The sequence below is a fragment of the Zalophus californianus genome, chromosome 9 (genome assembly GCF_009762305.2).
Source record: "Zalophus californianus isolate mZalCal1 chromosome 9, mZalCal1.pri.v2, whole genome shotgun sequence".
NCBI classification, from domain to species: domain Eukaryota; kingdom Metazoa; phylum Chordata; class Mammalia; order Carnivora; family Otariidae; genus Zalophus; species Zalophus californianus.
In genome coordinates this window covers 91,679,280-91,695,211 of record NC_045603.1, presented here as the reverse complement: position 1 = coordinate 91,695,211, position 15,932 = coordinate 91,679,280, and the positions used below count along the sequence as shown (strand labels likewise).

At 34.7% G+C, this 15,932-nt stretch overlaps 1 protein-coding gene across 5 annotated transcripts in view; it reads left to right on the top strand.

Annotated features, from left to right (window-relative positions):
* The window catches only part of LOC113921374 (activating transcription factor 7 interacting protein), a 166,147-nt gene that overhangs the window by 121,092 nt on the left and 29,123 nt on the right, over positions 1 to 15,932 (top strand). For all 5 annotated transcript variants that reach the window (XM_027591878.2, XM_027591877.2, XM_027591876.2 and 2 more), the window contains 3 exons: positions 7,810 to 7,886; positions 8,457 to 8,545; positions 11,678 to 12,313. In XM_027591878.2, coding sequence (XP_027447679.1) covers positions 7,810 to 7,886; positions 8,457 to 8,545; positions 11,678 to 12,313 — 802 coding nt within the window. The remainder of the gene's footprint in view (positions 1 to 7,809; positions 7,887 to 8,456; positions 8,546 to 11,677; positions 12,314 to 15,932) is intronic.

The window sequence follows — 15,932 nt, the reverse complement described above, 5'->3', positions numbered from 1 at the left end:
AGTTTTAAAACTTTAGTTCTCCCCCCTTATTAAAATAAATAAGGAAACAATAATAATGCTTTTCTTCTATTTAGATTTGCTCCTTGATCCTCTGATATTAACCAGTTAAAAACAAACATGCAGGTTTGTCTTAAAACATTTTCTATTTTAATTTTTAAGAGAGCACAAAACCCTCATAGGCAGTTTGCTATTAAGTCCACATTTATAATCTAGTCTGTTACTGCCATATGACTGATATCTCTAACTTATATCCTTTCTAGTTCTTACTATAAAAGAAATGTAAAGATACCTCTTATCTTTTCTGAAAAATCAATGATGTAGTTGAGTAAAATTTTATATTAAATCTAAATTCTACATTTTAATTTTTTAAATTCTTAAAATTGTTTTAATCGTGCTACAAACACATAACCTCAAATGTATCATTTTTAACCTCACAATTCAGAAGTATTAACTATATTAACACTGCGTAATAGATCTTTAGGTGTTTTTCATCTTGCAAAACTGAAGCTCCACTACCATCGAACATCTCCCATTTCCTTTCCCCTCAGCACTCAGCTACTTTTTGTTTCCATGATTTGACTACTCTAGATATCTCGTAAGTGAAATCATATAGTATTTGGGTTTTGTTTGTTTTATATATATATATATATTTTTGTGTGTGTGTGTGTGTGTATATATATATATAGTATATACTGCACTTTCATTCATTCATTTATTGATGGATATTTGGGCTGCTTTCATCTTCTGGCTTTTGTGAATAATGCTACAGGGAACATTTGTGTGCAGATAACTCTTTAAGATCCTGGTTTCAAGTCTTTTGGATATCTATCCAAAAGTGAAATTGCTGGATCATTTGGTAATTCTGGTTTTAGTTTTTTGAGGAGTTTCCACACTGTTTTCTAAAGAGGTCGCACAGGGTTCCATTTTCTTCACATTCTTGCCAACACTTGTTATTTTCTATTTTGTGATAGTGGCCATGCTAATGGATGTAGGTGGCATTGCATTGTGGTTTTGATTTGAATTTCTCTAACAAATAGTGATGTTGAGCATCTTTTCATATGCTTGTTGACTATTTTGCATATCTTTGGCAGAGTGTCTGTTTAGGTCCTTTGCCCATTTTTTAATCAGGTTGCTTGTTTTTTAATTGTTAAGTTGTGGGCCCTTTATGATATTCTGGATGGATGTTAACCCCTTATCAGATATATGATTTGCAGGTATTTTCTCCTGTTCTGTAGGTTTCTTTTTCCTTCTGTTCATTGTTTCCTTTGATGTGCAGGGGTTTTTGTTTGATGTTAACCTCCTTTGTTTTGCTTTTGTTGCCTGTGCTTTTGATGGCATATCAAAATTCGATATCATGAAACTTTCCTCTTATATTTTCTTCTAGGAATTTTTAGTGTTGGTCTTATATTTAGGTCTTTGATTTATTTTGAATTAGTTTTTGTATATGGTGTAATGGTCCAACTTTATCCTTTTGTGTTTGGATATCCAGTTTTCCTACCATTTGTTGAAAGACTCTTTTCCCCATTGTGTAGCCTTGGCATCCTTGTTGAAGACTGATTGACCATATATGTGAGAGTTTATTTCTGGGCTGTCGATTCTGTTCTGTTGGTCTATGTGCCTGTCTTTATGCCAGCACCACACTGTTTTGATTTACTGTATCTTTGTAACATGTTTTGAAATCAGGAAGTATGAGGGGCACCTGGGTGGCTCAGTCGTTAGGCGTCTGCCTTCGGCTCAGGTCATGGTCCCAGGGTCCTGGGATCGAGCCCTGCATTGGGCTCCCTGCTCTGCAGGAAGCCTGCTTCTCCCTCTCCCACTCCCCCTGCTTGTGTTCCCTCTCTCTCTCTGTCAAATAAATAAATAAATCTTTAAAAAAAAAAAAAAGAAATCAGGAAGTATGAAGCCTCCAACTTTGTTCTTCTGGTCCAGGATTGTTTTGGCAATTCAGGGGCCCAGGAGATTCCATATGGATTATAGAATGCTTTTCTCTATTTCTGCAAAAAATGACAGTGGATTTTGATAGAAATTCCATGGAAGCTTTTAATCACTTTGGGTAGTATGGACATTTGAACAATATTAAGTGTTCCAGTCCACGAACATGGAATATCTCCTTTTATTTGTGTCTTTTATTTCATTCCCCAGTGTTTGTAGTTTTCAATGTAAAGGTCTTTTGCCTTCTTGGTTAAGTTTACTTCTAAATATTTTATTCTCTTTAATGATATAATGGGATTATTTTCTTAATTTCTTTCTCAGATTGTTTGTTGTTGGTATATAGAAGTATGATTGATGTTTGCTTGGGGATGATTGATGATGATTTTTAATCCTGCACCATTGCTGAATTCATTTGTTCGAATTTTTTTTTTTTTGTGGACTCTTGAGAGCTTTCTGACTATAAGATCATGTCATCTGCAAACAGAAAATTTCTCTTCTTCTTTTCTAGTATCGCTGCCTTTTATTTCTTTTTCTTGTTTAATTGCTCTGGTGAGATACTTCCAGTACCATGTTGAACAGAAGTTGGTGGGTGTGGGCAACCTTGCCTTGTTCTTGATCTTAGAGGTAAAGCTTTATTGATTCACCATTAAGTATGATGTTAGCTGTGGGCTTTTGACATACAGTTTTTTTTTCTTTTTGAGGTAATTTCCTTCCATTCCTAATTTGTTGAGTGTTTTTTTATCATGAAAAGGTGTTGAATTATATGAAATGCTTTTTCTACAACAATTGAGAAGATCATGTAGTTTTTTTCCCCTTCGTTTTGTTAATGTGTTTGATTGATTTATACATTGATTGATTTTCGTGTCAAGCTCTCCTTGCATTTCAGGGATAAATCTCACCTGGTCATGTTGTATAATCCTTTCAGTGTGCTGGTGAATTTGGTTTGCTAATATTTTGTTGAGGATTTTTGTATCTATGTTCATCAGGGATATTAGGCTGTAGTTTTCTTATTGTGGTGTCTGGTTTTGGTATCAGGATATCCTGGCTTCATAAAATGTGTTTGAAAGTTTTTCCTCCTCATCAGTTGTTTGGAAAACTTGGAAGACTGTTATTAATTCTTCTTTAAGTGTCTGGTAGAATTCTGCATTGAAGCCATCTGGTCCTTGGTGTTTTTTGTTATTAGAATGTTTTTGATTACTGATTCAGTCTCACTACTTATATAGATCTTGTTCAAATTTTTATTTTCTTCTTGATTCATTCTTGGTTGTATATTTCTGGAAAGCTATCCATTTTTTTCTAGGTTATCCAATTTGTTGCGTTATAATTGTTTATGGTAGTCTTTTGTGATCCCTTTTTTATTCTGTGGCATCAGTTGTAATGCCTTCTCTTCCATTTATGATTTTATTTATGTCTTCTTTGTTTTTTCACAGGTAATCTAGGTAAAGTTTTGCCAATTTGTTGATCCTTTAAAAGGCCAACTCTTAGTTGATTTTTTTTCCTATTGACTTTGTTTCTCTGTTTTATTTCTGCTATAATCTTTATTACTTCCTTCCCTCTCCTGAGCTTACTTTGTTTTTCTTTTTTCTAGTCCTTTGAAGTGTAAAGTAGGGTTGTTGGTTTGAGATCTTCCTTCTTTTTTAATGGAAGCATTTACCAGTATAAATTTTCCTCTTAGTACTACATTTGCTGCATAAATTTTCCCATAAATTCCGTATGTTGTGTTTTTGTTTTTATTTGTCTTAAGATATTTTCTAATATCTCTTGTGATTTCTTCTTTTATCCATTAGATTATATAAGTGTGTTTTAATTTCTGCATATATGTGACTTTTCCATTTTTCCTTCTGCTGTTGATTTCTACTTTTGATCATTTGTGATTGGAAAAGATACTTGGTATGAGTTTCATCTTTATAAATTTGGTAAGGCTCATTTTGTGACCTAATATATGATCTATCCTGGAGAATGTTCTGTGTGCACTTGAGAAAAATTTGTATTTTTCTTCCATTGGGTAAAAATTTCTACAAATGTCTGGTCCATTTGGTCTTTGGTATTGGTTCAGTTTTGCTATTTCCTTATTGAATTTTTCTCTGGATCATCTACCTGTTATATAGAATGATGAACTGAAGACTCCTATTACTGTATTGCTCTCTGTTTCTTTTTCAATTCTGTCAATGTTACATCATTTGGTGGCCTTGATGTTATGTGCATACATACAAATGTATAAATATTTTATTTGGTCAGTTGATACTTTTGTCATTATATAATGTCCTTTTTGTCTCTTGTGACAGTTTTTTACTTCAGCTCTATTTTGTCTAAGTATGGTCACTCCTTCTCCCTTTTGGTTACCATTTGAATGGAATATCTTTTCTCATCCTTATAATTTTGGCCTGTGTGTCTTTAGATCTAAAGTGTGTTCATTGTTAACAGCCTGTAACAGGATCTTGTTGTTTTATTCATTAAGCGAATGTATGTCTTTCTATGAGAATTTAATCCATTGGGATTTAAAGTAATTTCTGTAGGGAGGGACTAATCATTAGCATTTTGTTAATTATTACCTATATGTCTTGGAACTGTTCTTTTCTTTTTTTGCTTGCTTGCTTCCTGTGTATTTATTTACTTATTGTAGTGACAATCATTAATTCCTTTCTTATTTCCTTTTGTGTATCTTCTATAGGTATTATATCTGTGGTTACCATGGGGATTATGTAAACTGTTTTAAACTGGTAACAACTTAACTTCAATCACATTTAAGAACCTCACTCTTTATACCTTGCTCCCACAACTTGGTTATTAGTTTTATTATATCTTTTTACATTCTGTATCCTTTAGCATAAATTTACAGTTATTTTTATGCTTAAATTGTATACAATTAAATGTGATTTAATGCACCCACCTTACAGTAATGCAGGATTCTGTATTTCTTTGTGTATTTACCTTTACTAGAGCATTTCATCTGTTTGTATGCTTTCAAGTTTCCATCTCGTATCCTTTCATTTTCACTTGATTGACTCGTTTTAGCAATTTTTTTTTGTATTGTATTGCAGATGTAATGGTGATAAACTTCCCCAGCTTTTTTGTTACCTAGGAAAATTTTAATTTTGCCTTCATTTTGGAATAAAAGTTTCACTGGATATAGTTATTTTTGCTTGGTAGTTTTCTCGTTCTGTACTTAGAATCTATCATCCCACTATCTTGTAGCCTTCTAGATATCTGCTGAGAAAACTGATAATCTTATGGGAGCTACCTTGAATGTAATGGGTTGCTTTTCTCTTGTTACTTTCAAAATTCTTTATCTGTGACTTTTGACACCTTGTCTGTGCTTTTCAGTATAGATCTCTTGGGTTATTCTAGTTGGAGGTTTCCAAGCGTTTTGAATTTGAGAACCCTCAAATTTGGGGAGTTTGGGGCCATTATTTGCAGAGGCTTTCTGCTCATTTTCTCTCTCTTCTATTCTTAGATTCCCATATTTATGTATTTGTCTTTTCAGTGGTGTCTCATAAATCCCTTGGGCTCTGTTCACTTTTTTCTTTTGCTCCTATAACTTGATAATTTCAAATGATTTGTCATCAAGTCCACTAAGTCTTTATTCTGCTTGATACAGTCTGGTGTTGATCCCATGTAGTGAATTTTTCAATTCAGTTATTCTTCAGATCCAGAATTTCCTTTGGTTCTATTTTAGAGCCTTTGTTTCTTTGTCAATATTTTTATTTCTTCATGCACAATTTTTCTTATTTCATTTAGTTTTCTTTCTGTGTTCTCTTTTACCTCATTGAACATCTTAATGTTGGTTATTTTGAATTCTTTAATGGGTAATTCACAGATCCCCCCTTTCTTTAGGGTCAATTTCTGGAGATTTATTTCTGTTTCCTTGTATGTTTAATTCTCTTATGTTGAAATTTGGGCATTTGAAAAAAAAACCACCTTTCCCTGTCTTTTCACAGTATCTTTGTACAGAGGAAGATCTTTACTATTCAGTTCAGGTATATACTCTGGGAACCTCTCAAACCTGTTCTAGAGATGCATTTTCTCTGAGCTTGTGTGTATAATCTCTTATCTGAAGAGGCTTGTCTCTTTGTACTCAGAAGCTCCCCACTGACATCTGTCTTCCATATTACAGTTTTGGTTTTATAAACCATGCTTTTGGAGGTCTCCCTGCTGTCTGTGTTAGTATGATTTTTCTGGTGCTGTACCAAGCTAATAGGCTCACCTTTGTTCTCATCTGGACCCTAGATATCCAACATTTGCTATTTCCTCCAAGTCAGGTGAAACAGAAACCAGTGCCTTGGACAGCCTCCTGAAAAGCCAGAATATTACATGAAAGTTCCACTCTTCTCTCCTTTTTGAAGGAGAAGCCACAAGGGAGGAATTTTGATTGTGCCGTAATGTATCGGGAGGGGTTTAGGATATGTAGGATATGGTGGATAAGTGCAACAGACTTTCCTACCCACTACAGAGCACCTCTTCTTTACCTTGCTGTTGCTTGGGGTCCTATAACCTCTTGACTGGCTTCTAGAATTCTGACAAAGGAAATTTGATCCATCCCATGAGTGATGAAGGTGTTGGTCTTCCCATTCTGCCATCTGCTGGTGTCACCACACTGTAGTACTTAAGGTCTTCCATCCAGTGACCATACCATGTTCTAAACCAGTTTTATTTGTTTATTTATTATGCTTTTACTCCTTTTTCTGTTTTTCTCCCTGAAATGTTCTTTATCTTCATCTTAGCTATTTTGAATGTACTAACCTATATGAAGATGCATGTTCCTCAAAAACTTTTTAAAAAACTTTTTCCATTGGCACTGCACTGTTACTTTAATTTGCTTTTCTATTTGTTTCATATGTTTTTGTCCACAGGCAGATTTTAAGCACCTTTAGAGCAATTCATTGTAATTTTGTCTCTTCTCTACACGTGTAACTAGTATAATGCTGTACTTGGTTAAAATTACTCTTTTAGCCTATAAAAAGCATCAAGATTTGTTGATTGAAAAGAGTGATTAGTAGCATCTACTTAATGTGATCTTAAGCACCTACCACCTTTGTTTTAATATTTATTATTGTATTAATTAAATCTTGAGCAGAATTATTTATATTTCTTAATTTAAGAAATAAATGATAGTGTAATTACTGACTGAGGCCCAAGTAACGGTAATTAATATGTATAAGAATTCCATTTCTATATTCCCTGTTTTTTGGGGGACAAGACTGAAATTAGTTGATACTTAAGTTTAGAATTGAGATATCCCTTTATGATGTTAATAAGTCACATAGTGGCAATTAGTTATTTTTTAAGCAATAATTGTAAAAATAATTTTGATTTGAGAATTTTGATTTGTGACCTTAGGCACCACTTTGTTGGTAATCAACTATTTCTCAGATAAATACCTCAGAATAAATATGTACTTTGTTGAGTTTCTGTTGGTAATTTGGTGCCTGCTATGTGTGGTATGTAGTAGGCATTCACTTGATATTGAATGAGTATGTTTAGTTATTCTTTAGATTCATATTAATATTTATTAAACCTTAGCATGTAAACCATTTTCACATTCTTTATTCATCTTAAAAACTGAGGTATAGGAATTATTATATTAATCTTTCACATAATAAGCAGTTGTTGCATTGGATTAAGTAATTTGTTTAAGTGGCAATGCCAAGATTCAAATTCTTTTCTCATCTAGTAATATTTTCTGGAAGTAAAGAGATAATATATTGAGAAAACATATAAGGTTTTATTTTTTTTATAGTATTGGTTTCAGGTACACAACATAGTAATTCAACATTCAGATACATTTGAAATGATCACAATAGGTCGGGGTAATGTCTTATTTTTAAAGATTCCTTGTGTATTGGGTTTTATTTTACCTGGGTATTTTTTTTCCCCCAGAATCCACCGAACCCACCAGTATCACCAGGAAAGTCTGTAGTTGACATCAACAGCAATAATAACAATGTGCCATACAGGTGAGAATTGTAAACATTGTTTGTCAAGTTTTTAAAAAAACACAACAAGGTTCTGATTTTATTTTACAGGAAAATGTTTCAATGTATTCCTATTTGTTTATGTAGAGATAAGTGTTTGGTATACTGGATTTAGATTTTCTTCTTTTTTGTTTTGTTATAATTGCTCATTTGTGGTTACTGGTTTTGCTAATTAATTTTGAGGTTTTCTTTGGTCACTGAAGACTTCTTTAACCACTTGTACTAAATACTATTCTTTCAAAGTAATTGAGAAATGCTTTGATCAAGGGTGATAAAAACTAATGTCTACAGATATTAGGATGTACGTTTGGCTTTTTGTTAGTGTTGAGGACATTAGAATATAAGAGAAAGACTCTTTCTTAATTCCATAGACCCTGGCATGCTATAGTCCGTGTGCCGTCTTTACCTCTGCAGTCATTTGCACTTTAGTGCTACAGTACCCATGTCTTGCCATGCTTTCCCCTATCGGCCACTGCTTTCTCTATTCATTAGTTGATGTCCTCGTGAATGGCATTTTCATTGACTGTTTGTGTGTATATATATATTTTGTAGAAATGCAGGCACAGTGAGACAGATGCTGGAGTCTAAAAGGAATGTAAGTGAGAGTACACCACCAGCCTTTCCAACCCCTGTGAATACAGGTAATATTTTTTTAATTTTTTAAAGAAAACTCTTTAATTTTTTAAAGAAAATTCATTTTCTTAGGAACTGAAGGCTTTGGTTCTCTTTTATTGCATCTTTCTGAAATTGAAATGATCTAAGGGAATGAGGTATTTATCTGAAATTAAATAAGTACAAAAATTTATTTAAAAATCAGGATTATAGATATGAATGCAAATATAGAAATTCAAGTCTAGTGATTCTCAAATTTTCTGGTTTCTGTATCCTGGTATAATCTTATAATAATAATGTAAATGTGGCTTATATTAATTGATTTTTACTGTAGTAGAAATTAAAACATAAAAATTTTTATTTTTTATTTTTTTAAAAGATTTTATTTATTTATTTGTGAGAGAGTGAGAGAGAGAGCCCAAGAGGGGGTAGGGTCAGAGGGAGAAGCAGACTCCCTGCTGAGCAGGGAGCCCGACATGGGACTTGATCCCAGGACTCCGGGATCATGACCTGAGCCGAAGGCAGTCACTTAACCAACTAAGCCATCCAGGCACCAAAACATAAAAATTTTTAAATGTCTATTTAAAAATAATAACAAACCTATATCATGTAACACAAATAACATGTTTTAATGAAAAATAACTTTTTCATGCTTAAAACAATTAGTGAGAAGAGTTATTGTTTATAGTTTTACAAATTCTCTTACACTTAAAACATTAAGACAATTGAAGATAGCTAGATTCTTATATCTATCTCTGCATTCAGTCTGTTGCAATTTGTTGTTTTGATTGAAATATGTGAAGAAAATTCAGCCTAATAAAAATAGATAGTTGCAAAATGGCTAGCCCTTTTAGAGTATTTGTGGATATTTTTCTTTGACACAGGCAGTAGTTTTTTAAAGGTTAGTTGAAAAATGGAATGTGAAACCATAACAATGAATTTTTCTGACTTTTTCATTAAAATCCATTTGTCTGGGGCACCTGGGTAGTGTAGTCAGTTAAGCGTCTGACTCTTGGTTTTGGTTGGGCTCCATGCCCAGTATGGAGTCTGCTTGGGATTCTGTCTCCCATCTCTGGCTGCCCCCCTCCCACCCCCGGCCCCCATTCTTTAAAAAAAAAAAATCCATTTGTCTGTCTTGTACTTGGATGGATCTTTTGCTAATATCATTCATCAATCATTTGGAAAATATTCACTGAGTTATGTAAGACTTCAATTGTTGACATAGCTCATTAAACTTTTAAAAAGTCACATGTATTTATTTCACTGTCGATTTTTGTCAGAAAAGTCTTTGAAGATTTGGGAAGTTGTCATGCTCTCAGTGGCATATACAAGTTTTTCCAAAATTCTAATTTTTGTTTTCAAACTCAAATGTATCATTGCCAATAAACTCAGTAAACTGTACCATTGCACTTATTTTCTTTGAATTGACTGCCAAGGTTTCTTTTCTTTTTTTTTTTTTTTAAAGATTTTATTTATTTATTTGAGAGAGAGAGAATGAGAGATAGAGAGCACGAGAGGGAAGAGGGTCAGAGGGAGAAGCCGACTCCCTGCCGAGCAGGGAGCCTGATGCGGGACTCGATCCTGGACTCCAGGATCATGACCTGAGCCGAAGGCAGTCGCTTAACCAACTGAGCCACCCAGGCGCCCAAGGTTTATTTTCAAGAAAAGATTAGTCAAATACCCAAATGTGAATAATCACAGTATGTCTATAAATCGTTCTTTCAAGTAAAAATGGTCTTCCATGAAAAACGCTGTTAGCTTTATAACTCAGACAATAATAATATAAGTGCTTTTCCCTGAGCCAGCCATGCTACTTTGGCATGCAGTGGTAATGCTTACTGTATATTTCCTGTTTCTTCACACAACATATTCAGAAGACCTGTATTCATGGGTTCAGATTTAATAAAATAAATAGTTCTTACTACTAAATCATGGACATTCTTCAGTGAAGCTCACTTCATCTTTTACTGTAAATATGTAGTGGTAAAGAATGCAGTGAGAGTTAGGTACCACTCACTGCCTTGAGTTTTGTACTGAGGCATCAAGTTTTACTCACCATTGCTTTTGTTCTATCAGTGCAAATATTTACATGGTGAAAAAGTCAAGTAATGTCTTATTATTGTTATAAAAATAGTTTTGACATTGCCAACTCCCTGAGAGGGTCTCTGTAATCCCAGGTGTCCTGCCCTGGATAACACTGAAGATTGCTGCTCTAGTGTGCCTTTGACTTTGGAAAGAGTGCAGATCCGTGAGAAAGACACTTGGTCATCAGTTTGAAACCCATTTAATTGAGAATAAACAAATAGTTAAACCAAAATTTTTGTAAAATGCCAGTGACCAGCATTTTGATTTTTTTCTGGTCTTTGGTATCAATTCCCTTATTTCTTAATTCATCTCCCATCTTTACTCTTTTATTTCCCAAATCCTATAATGTCACTAGAGTGTCAGTAGAGGGAGCCTCCCCATACTAGCTCCTGCTGGTAATTCAGTAAAATTTGATTCACAGATAGAGGTTTCACACATGGTCTAAGTGATAAAATACCATGACCAAGCTTATTTTATTCATTAATAGTGATGACTCTTGGGCACCTGGGTGGCTCAGTTGGTTAATCAACTGCCTTTGGCTCAGGTCATGATCCCAGAGCTCTGGGATCGAGTCCCACATCGGGCTCCCTGCTCAGGGGGGAGCTTGCTTCTCCCTTACCCTCTGTGTATGCTCTCTCTTTCTCTCTCAAATAAATAGATTTAAAAAAATAGTGATGACTCTTACTAGATTGTTTGAGTTTATATATTGTCAGTGTCCTAGGGCATTTATGTTTTTACTGTAGTTTCAAAAATATCTGTACAATTTTACCAAGTTTTCAGTGTTTTTCAGTCATTTTTCCAGTTACTCTGAAGTGATGATAATAATTTTCAGACACTGTTTTGATACTGAGATAGCAGTCTTCCATATTAATCATAAGCTGTGTGCCAAACATAGATGCAAAAATGCTTCTATAAATATAATTCCAAGAATTTCCAGAACTTAAATCTGGAAGAAACTTTATTATAAAAGACTTTACTGTATCTACTGCAGTTCATTAAATTTTATCGTGTTGTATTATGCTAGCTGATAAATGAAGACAGCCATTTAAACTGAGACTTCTTTTTTCTTTTTATAGTATCTTCAACCAGTCTTGTAACTCCTCCAACAGTTGTCAGTAGTCAACCTAAGTTGCAGACTCCAGTGACTTCTGGTTCTCTGACAGCAACGTCAGTTCTTCCTGCACCCAACACAGCTACAGTAGTTGCTACTACTCAGGTGCCTAGTGGAAATCCCCAACCTACAATCTCTTTACAACCTTTACCAGTGATTTTGCATGTACCTGTTGCGGTATCCTCCCAGCCTCAACTCCTACAGAGCCATCCAGGGACTTTAGTGACCAATCAACCATCTGGCAACGTTGAGTTCATTTCTGTACAAAGCCCACCTACAGTGAGTGGTCTTACCAAAAATCCAGTGTCCTTGCCAGCCTTGCCAAACCCCACTAAACCAAACAATGTTCCTTCTGTGGCCAGTCCTAGTATTCAGAGGAACTCTCCTGCCAGTGCTGCACCATTAGGAACAACGCTTGCTGTACAGGCTGTTCCAACAGCACACTCTATTGTACAAGCCACAAGGACTTCTTTACCTACAGTAGGCCCATCAGGACTGTATAGTCCATCAAATAATCGAGGTCCTATACAGATGAAAATTCCAATTTCTGCTTTTAGTACTTCATCTCCTGCAGAACAGAGCACTGCTACCCCAAGAATTGGTAAGTCACTGTGTACGCTTAATAATAGAAATGTAGTAGTCATGTTAATGGCCTTTTAGATAATTGAACATTTGTGTATGTTTGTGGAAGTGGCTATTTTTATTTGAAGAAGAAAGTAGATAGAATATCCTAGAGATGATTTTTATTAAGTTTTTAATTATCTAAGAAATAATGTTAAGATGGTATTTGAGAGAGTTTATTTGAATGAAAAGTTAGAATTTTAATTTAGCTTTTAGTAATTTTTCCTAATCTGGGTGAAATTTTTTAGGCTTTGAGGCAAGCATTATGAATTAAAGTATATCACTCCACATGATATATGGTTATAAGAGGAAATGACAAACCACGTATCATCCGTACCATGTGTTAAAATCCTTTGTGCATTCATCACTCACATCTTCCAAATTGGAACAATTTAAAAAATAGGTTCTTCTCTCTCTGATTTACTATAAAATGTTTGCTTCTTTTCTCTTTTATAAATTTCCCCCATGACATATTATATTATTATGTTTGTATATGTCTGTATACTTTCCAGTATTGCAAAAAGGAGAAATTGATTGTACCTGTATTTAAAATCTGTAAAATTGTATGTCTTCCTTGTTCTTAAGAAGCATACATTTTGTATGCATTCTTAAACTTTCTTATTCTTCATTTCTGGCTTCACATTTATTCCCACTGGTTGTAAAGATAGGCAAAAGTGGTTAGGAATCATGTGTAATAGTGAAATTGCTGCTGGTTTCTCTCTTATTGATATAGTAACTATGAAATATAAGAAACAGATTCTAAAGTGCAAAATTTCATAAGTGAAATATGTAAGCCTTTTGTTTTTTTAAATTTGTCATGTAGCCATTAGTAGTGTACCTACCCTCTGAGTATATTTTCTCATAAAATAGTGCTTGTAGTATTTTATAAGGTTGTTAAGAGTAAATGAGTAGATGATCAAAATTAATATTGGACAGGAGCCAAATAACAATCTCATACAAGTTTACATCTGGGATACAAGAGGAAATCTGAAATTTTATATAAAAATGTAATTATTGATGTAAATGCTTGCATAGTATAATAATATTTGTTAGCCCTACGTGCTACCACATTACTCTTAGACACTCTCATTCATGTTTGCAGCACTGAAAGATGCTTACTTTTTAGTGAATGAGCAAGATTTTGGGGGGTTACTTCATTTTTCTCTAATTTTTTTTTCTAATCCTTATATATTTTAATATGTCAGGTAGAAGGTGATTTCTCATAGACATTGTTTTATGTGATTTTTGGAGTTTTTCCTCCTTATGAAGTATTGAGCCTAAGTTGACACTTTTTAATTCATGGTCAGAAGATATATTCTTAAACATAGAACTTTTCCTGATAGACCATGGTTTGAAATGAAATAAATAACTTAAAAGATTTTGCTTAGTTTTGTGAATGCTTATATACCCTAAACACTTCTGCGGGTATCAGAGTTATTCATTTAATTATTTTGTTTTCTTAAAATTTTATGACCATTTGTTGACACAAAGGGTGTATTTTTTCCCAAAATTAGCTAGCTAATGTACTCTATTAGTCATAGTGTTAGTCTATTTTGTATTTATTTAATTACTTGACTGTTCTTAATTGTTTTTGTATGTAAAACTAATAGTTTTCACAATCATTTTTAATCTCTACATCGTTCTACTTTTGCAATAATATACATTTATACTTAAACTTTTATATTTTAACATATTTAATATATTTTTATGTACTTTATAAATTAAGGAGATCTTCACTTCAAGTTCTCTTTATAGAGTGCTTACTTAGTTTTGAAAGTAGATTATTGGGTATGATAAGCTTTTTTGTATATTTTTCGTCATGCTAATGAGAATGAGATCTGATGAAATGATATATTCTTTAATCAAGCATAATTTTAGAGGTGCCATAAATGATGTTACAGTAGGTATTTAGCTGTTAGGCTTCCCAAAACCTAAGCTGAAACCATATGGCAAATTTTGGCTGAATATGAAGGTTGAAGCCAACCTTTAATACATTTGTAATATGATAAATCAATTAGTTGTATAATTAAAAACTTTCTGTTTTTTTAAAGATATTTTATTTATTTATTTGACAGAGAGACACAGTGAGAGAGGGAACACAAGCAGGGGGAGTAGGAGAGGGAGAAGCAGGCTTCCCGTGGAGCAGGGAGCCCAATGTGGGGCTTGATCCCAGGACCCTGGGATCATGACCTGAGCCGAAAGGCAGAAGCTTAACGACTGAGCCACCCAGGCGCCACCTTTTTTTTTTTAGATTTTATTTATTTATTTATTTATTTATTTGACAGAGACAAAGTGAGAGAGGAACACAAGCACAGGGAGTGTGAGAGGGAGAATAATTAAAACTTTTTAAATCTTATACTTATGTAGGTATTATTGACTTAATGAGAACATAGGCTCTCTAACTAGAATGCATGCGTTTGTATGTCTTTTATTATAGTTCATGTGTCCTCGTAGTGTAAGTCAATATTTTCTGTTGATAGTAAAGTAAAAATCCTCTTAGAGACTGCTGGGAGATTTAGGACCTAAATTACAGTTTTTATTCATTCATGGGGAGGAGTTAAAATGCTGGAGAAGTAAGGGAACCCTATGCTTGCCTCATCTCTCAAGTACATTGGTAGTATCAAGTTAGGTAAATATCAGATCATTTTAAACACCCAAGAAATCAGTTTGAGGGAGGAAGCTACACAACTAGGGTAGAGAAACAATTACATTGTGGTACATAGAAGCTGCAGAGAGTTGATTTGGGGGAGAAAAGAACTGTAGGAGGAGAGGGAGCCCTAATTATGGAGAGAGGAGAGGGAGGGAGAGAGAAAAGCAGTGTACAGGGGATTACACTAGAAAAATTTTTCCCCCAAACTATTGACTGGGAAAAGGAGAGGGACTAACTACTGAAAGTTGTTATAAGCAGTGGGTCACAAAGTCTGAAGTTTTAGAAGGCCTTGCCATCACCCTGTTCGTGCCTGGCAGACATAGTCGTGCTCCTGTGGGGAAGGAGGACAGAGACCCGGGAGTGGGCAGCATGGTCTGAGGATCCCCTGGGTCGCACAGGGAGAAACAATTCCCTCTCTTGGAGTGCATTTGGGAGTGGTGGTACAGCCTGTCCGGGGACAAAAGAAGTGGTGCTGCCTTGTTTCCTAGTATAGGAATAAAGACACTGGCTTAGGGCAGCAAACCTTGGTGCTGGCTTTTTGCTGCACTTACCATAAACTCTGAACTGCTGCCTAGTCGTGCGACTGCTTTTCTGGGACAAAACAGCAAACAGCAAAAGCATGGCAAGACCCTCCCCCAGAGGATCAGTGTTGATCCTTAAAACTTGGAGTTTTGAAACCCAGCCACATGCCTGAGATAAAACACAGGAGTACTGTGCCCCCTGGCAGGCATACAGCTTGTACACAGACAGGGTGAAGGCAGGAATCTGACAGAAACTGGAGACACAAGAAGGGTGATTGTTTGCTCTTCTGTGAGGACTTCCTCACAGAAGAGTGGCAGGGGTGAACTCACTCCCCTGCGCGGGTTCTAGGTACAAGAGAGGGGTCTCATGCCATTCCTCCCCCACTTCAGCACTGACCTACTAGAGTGAGCAAAATACCACCACCCAG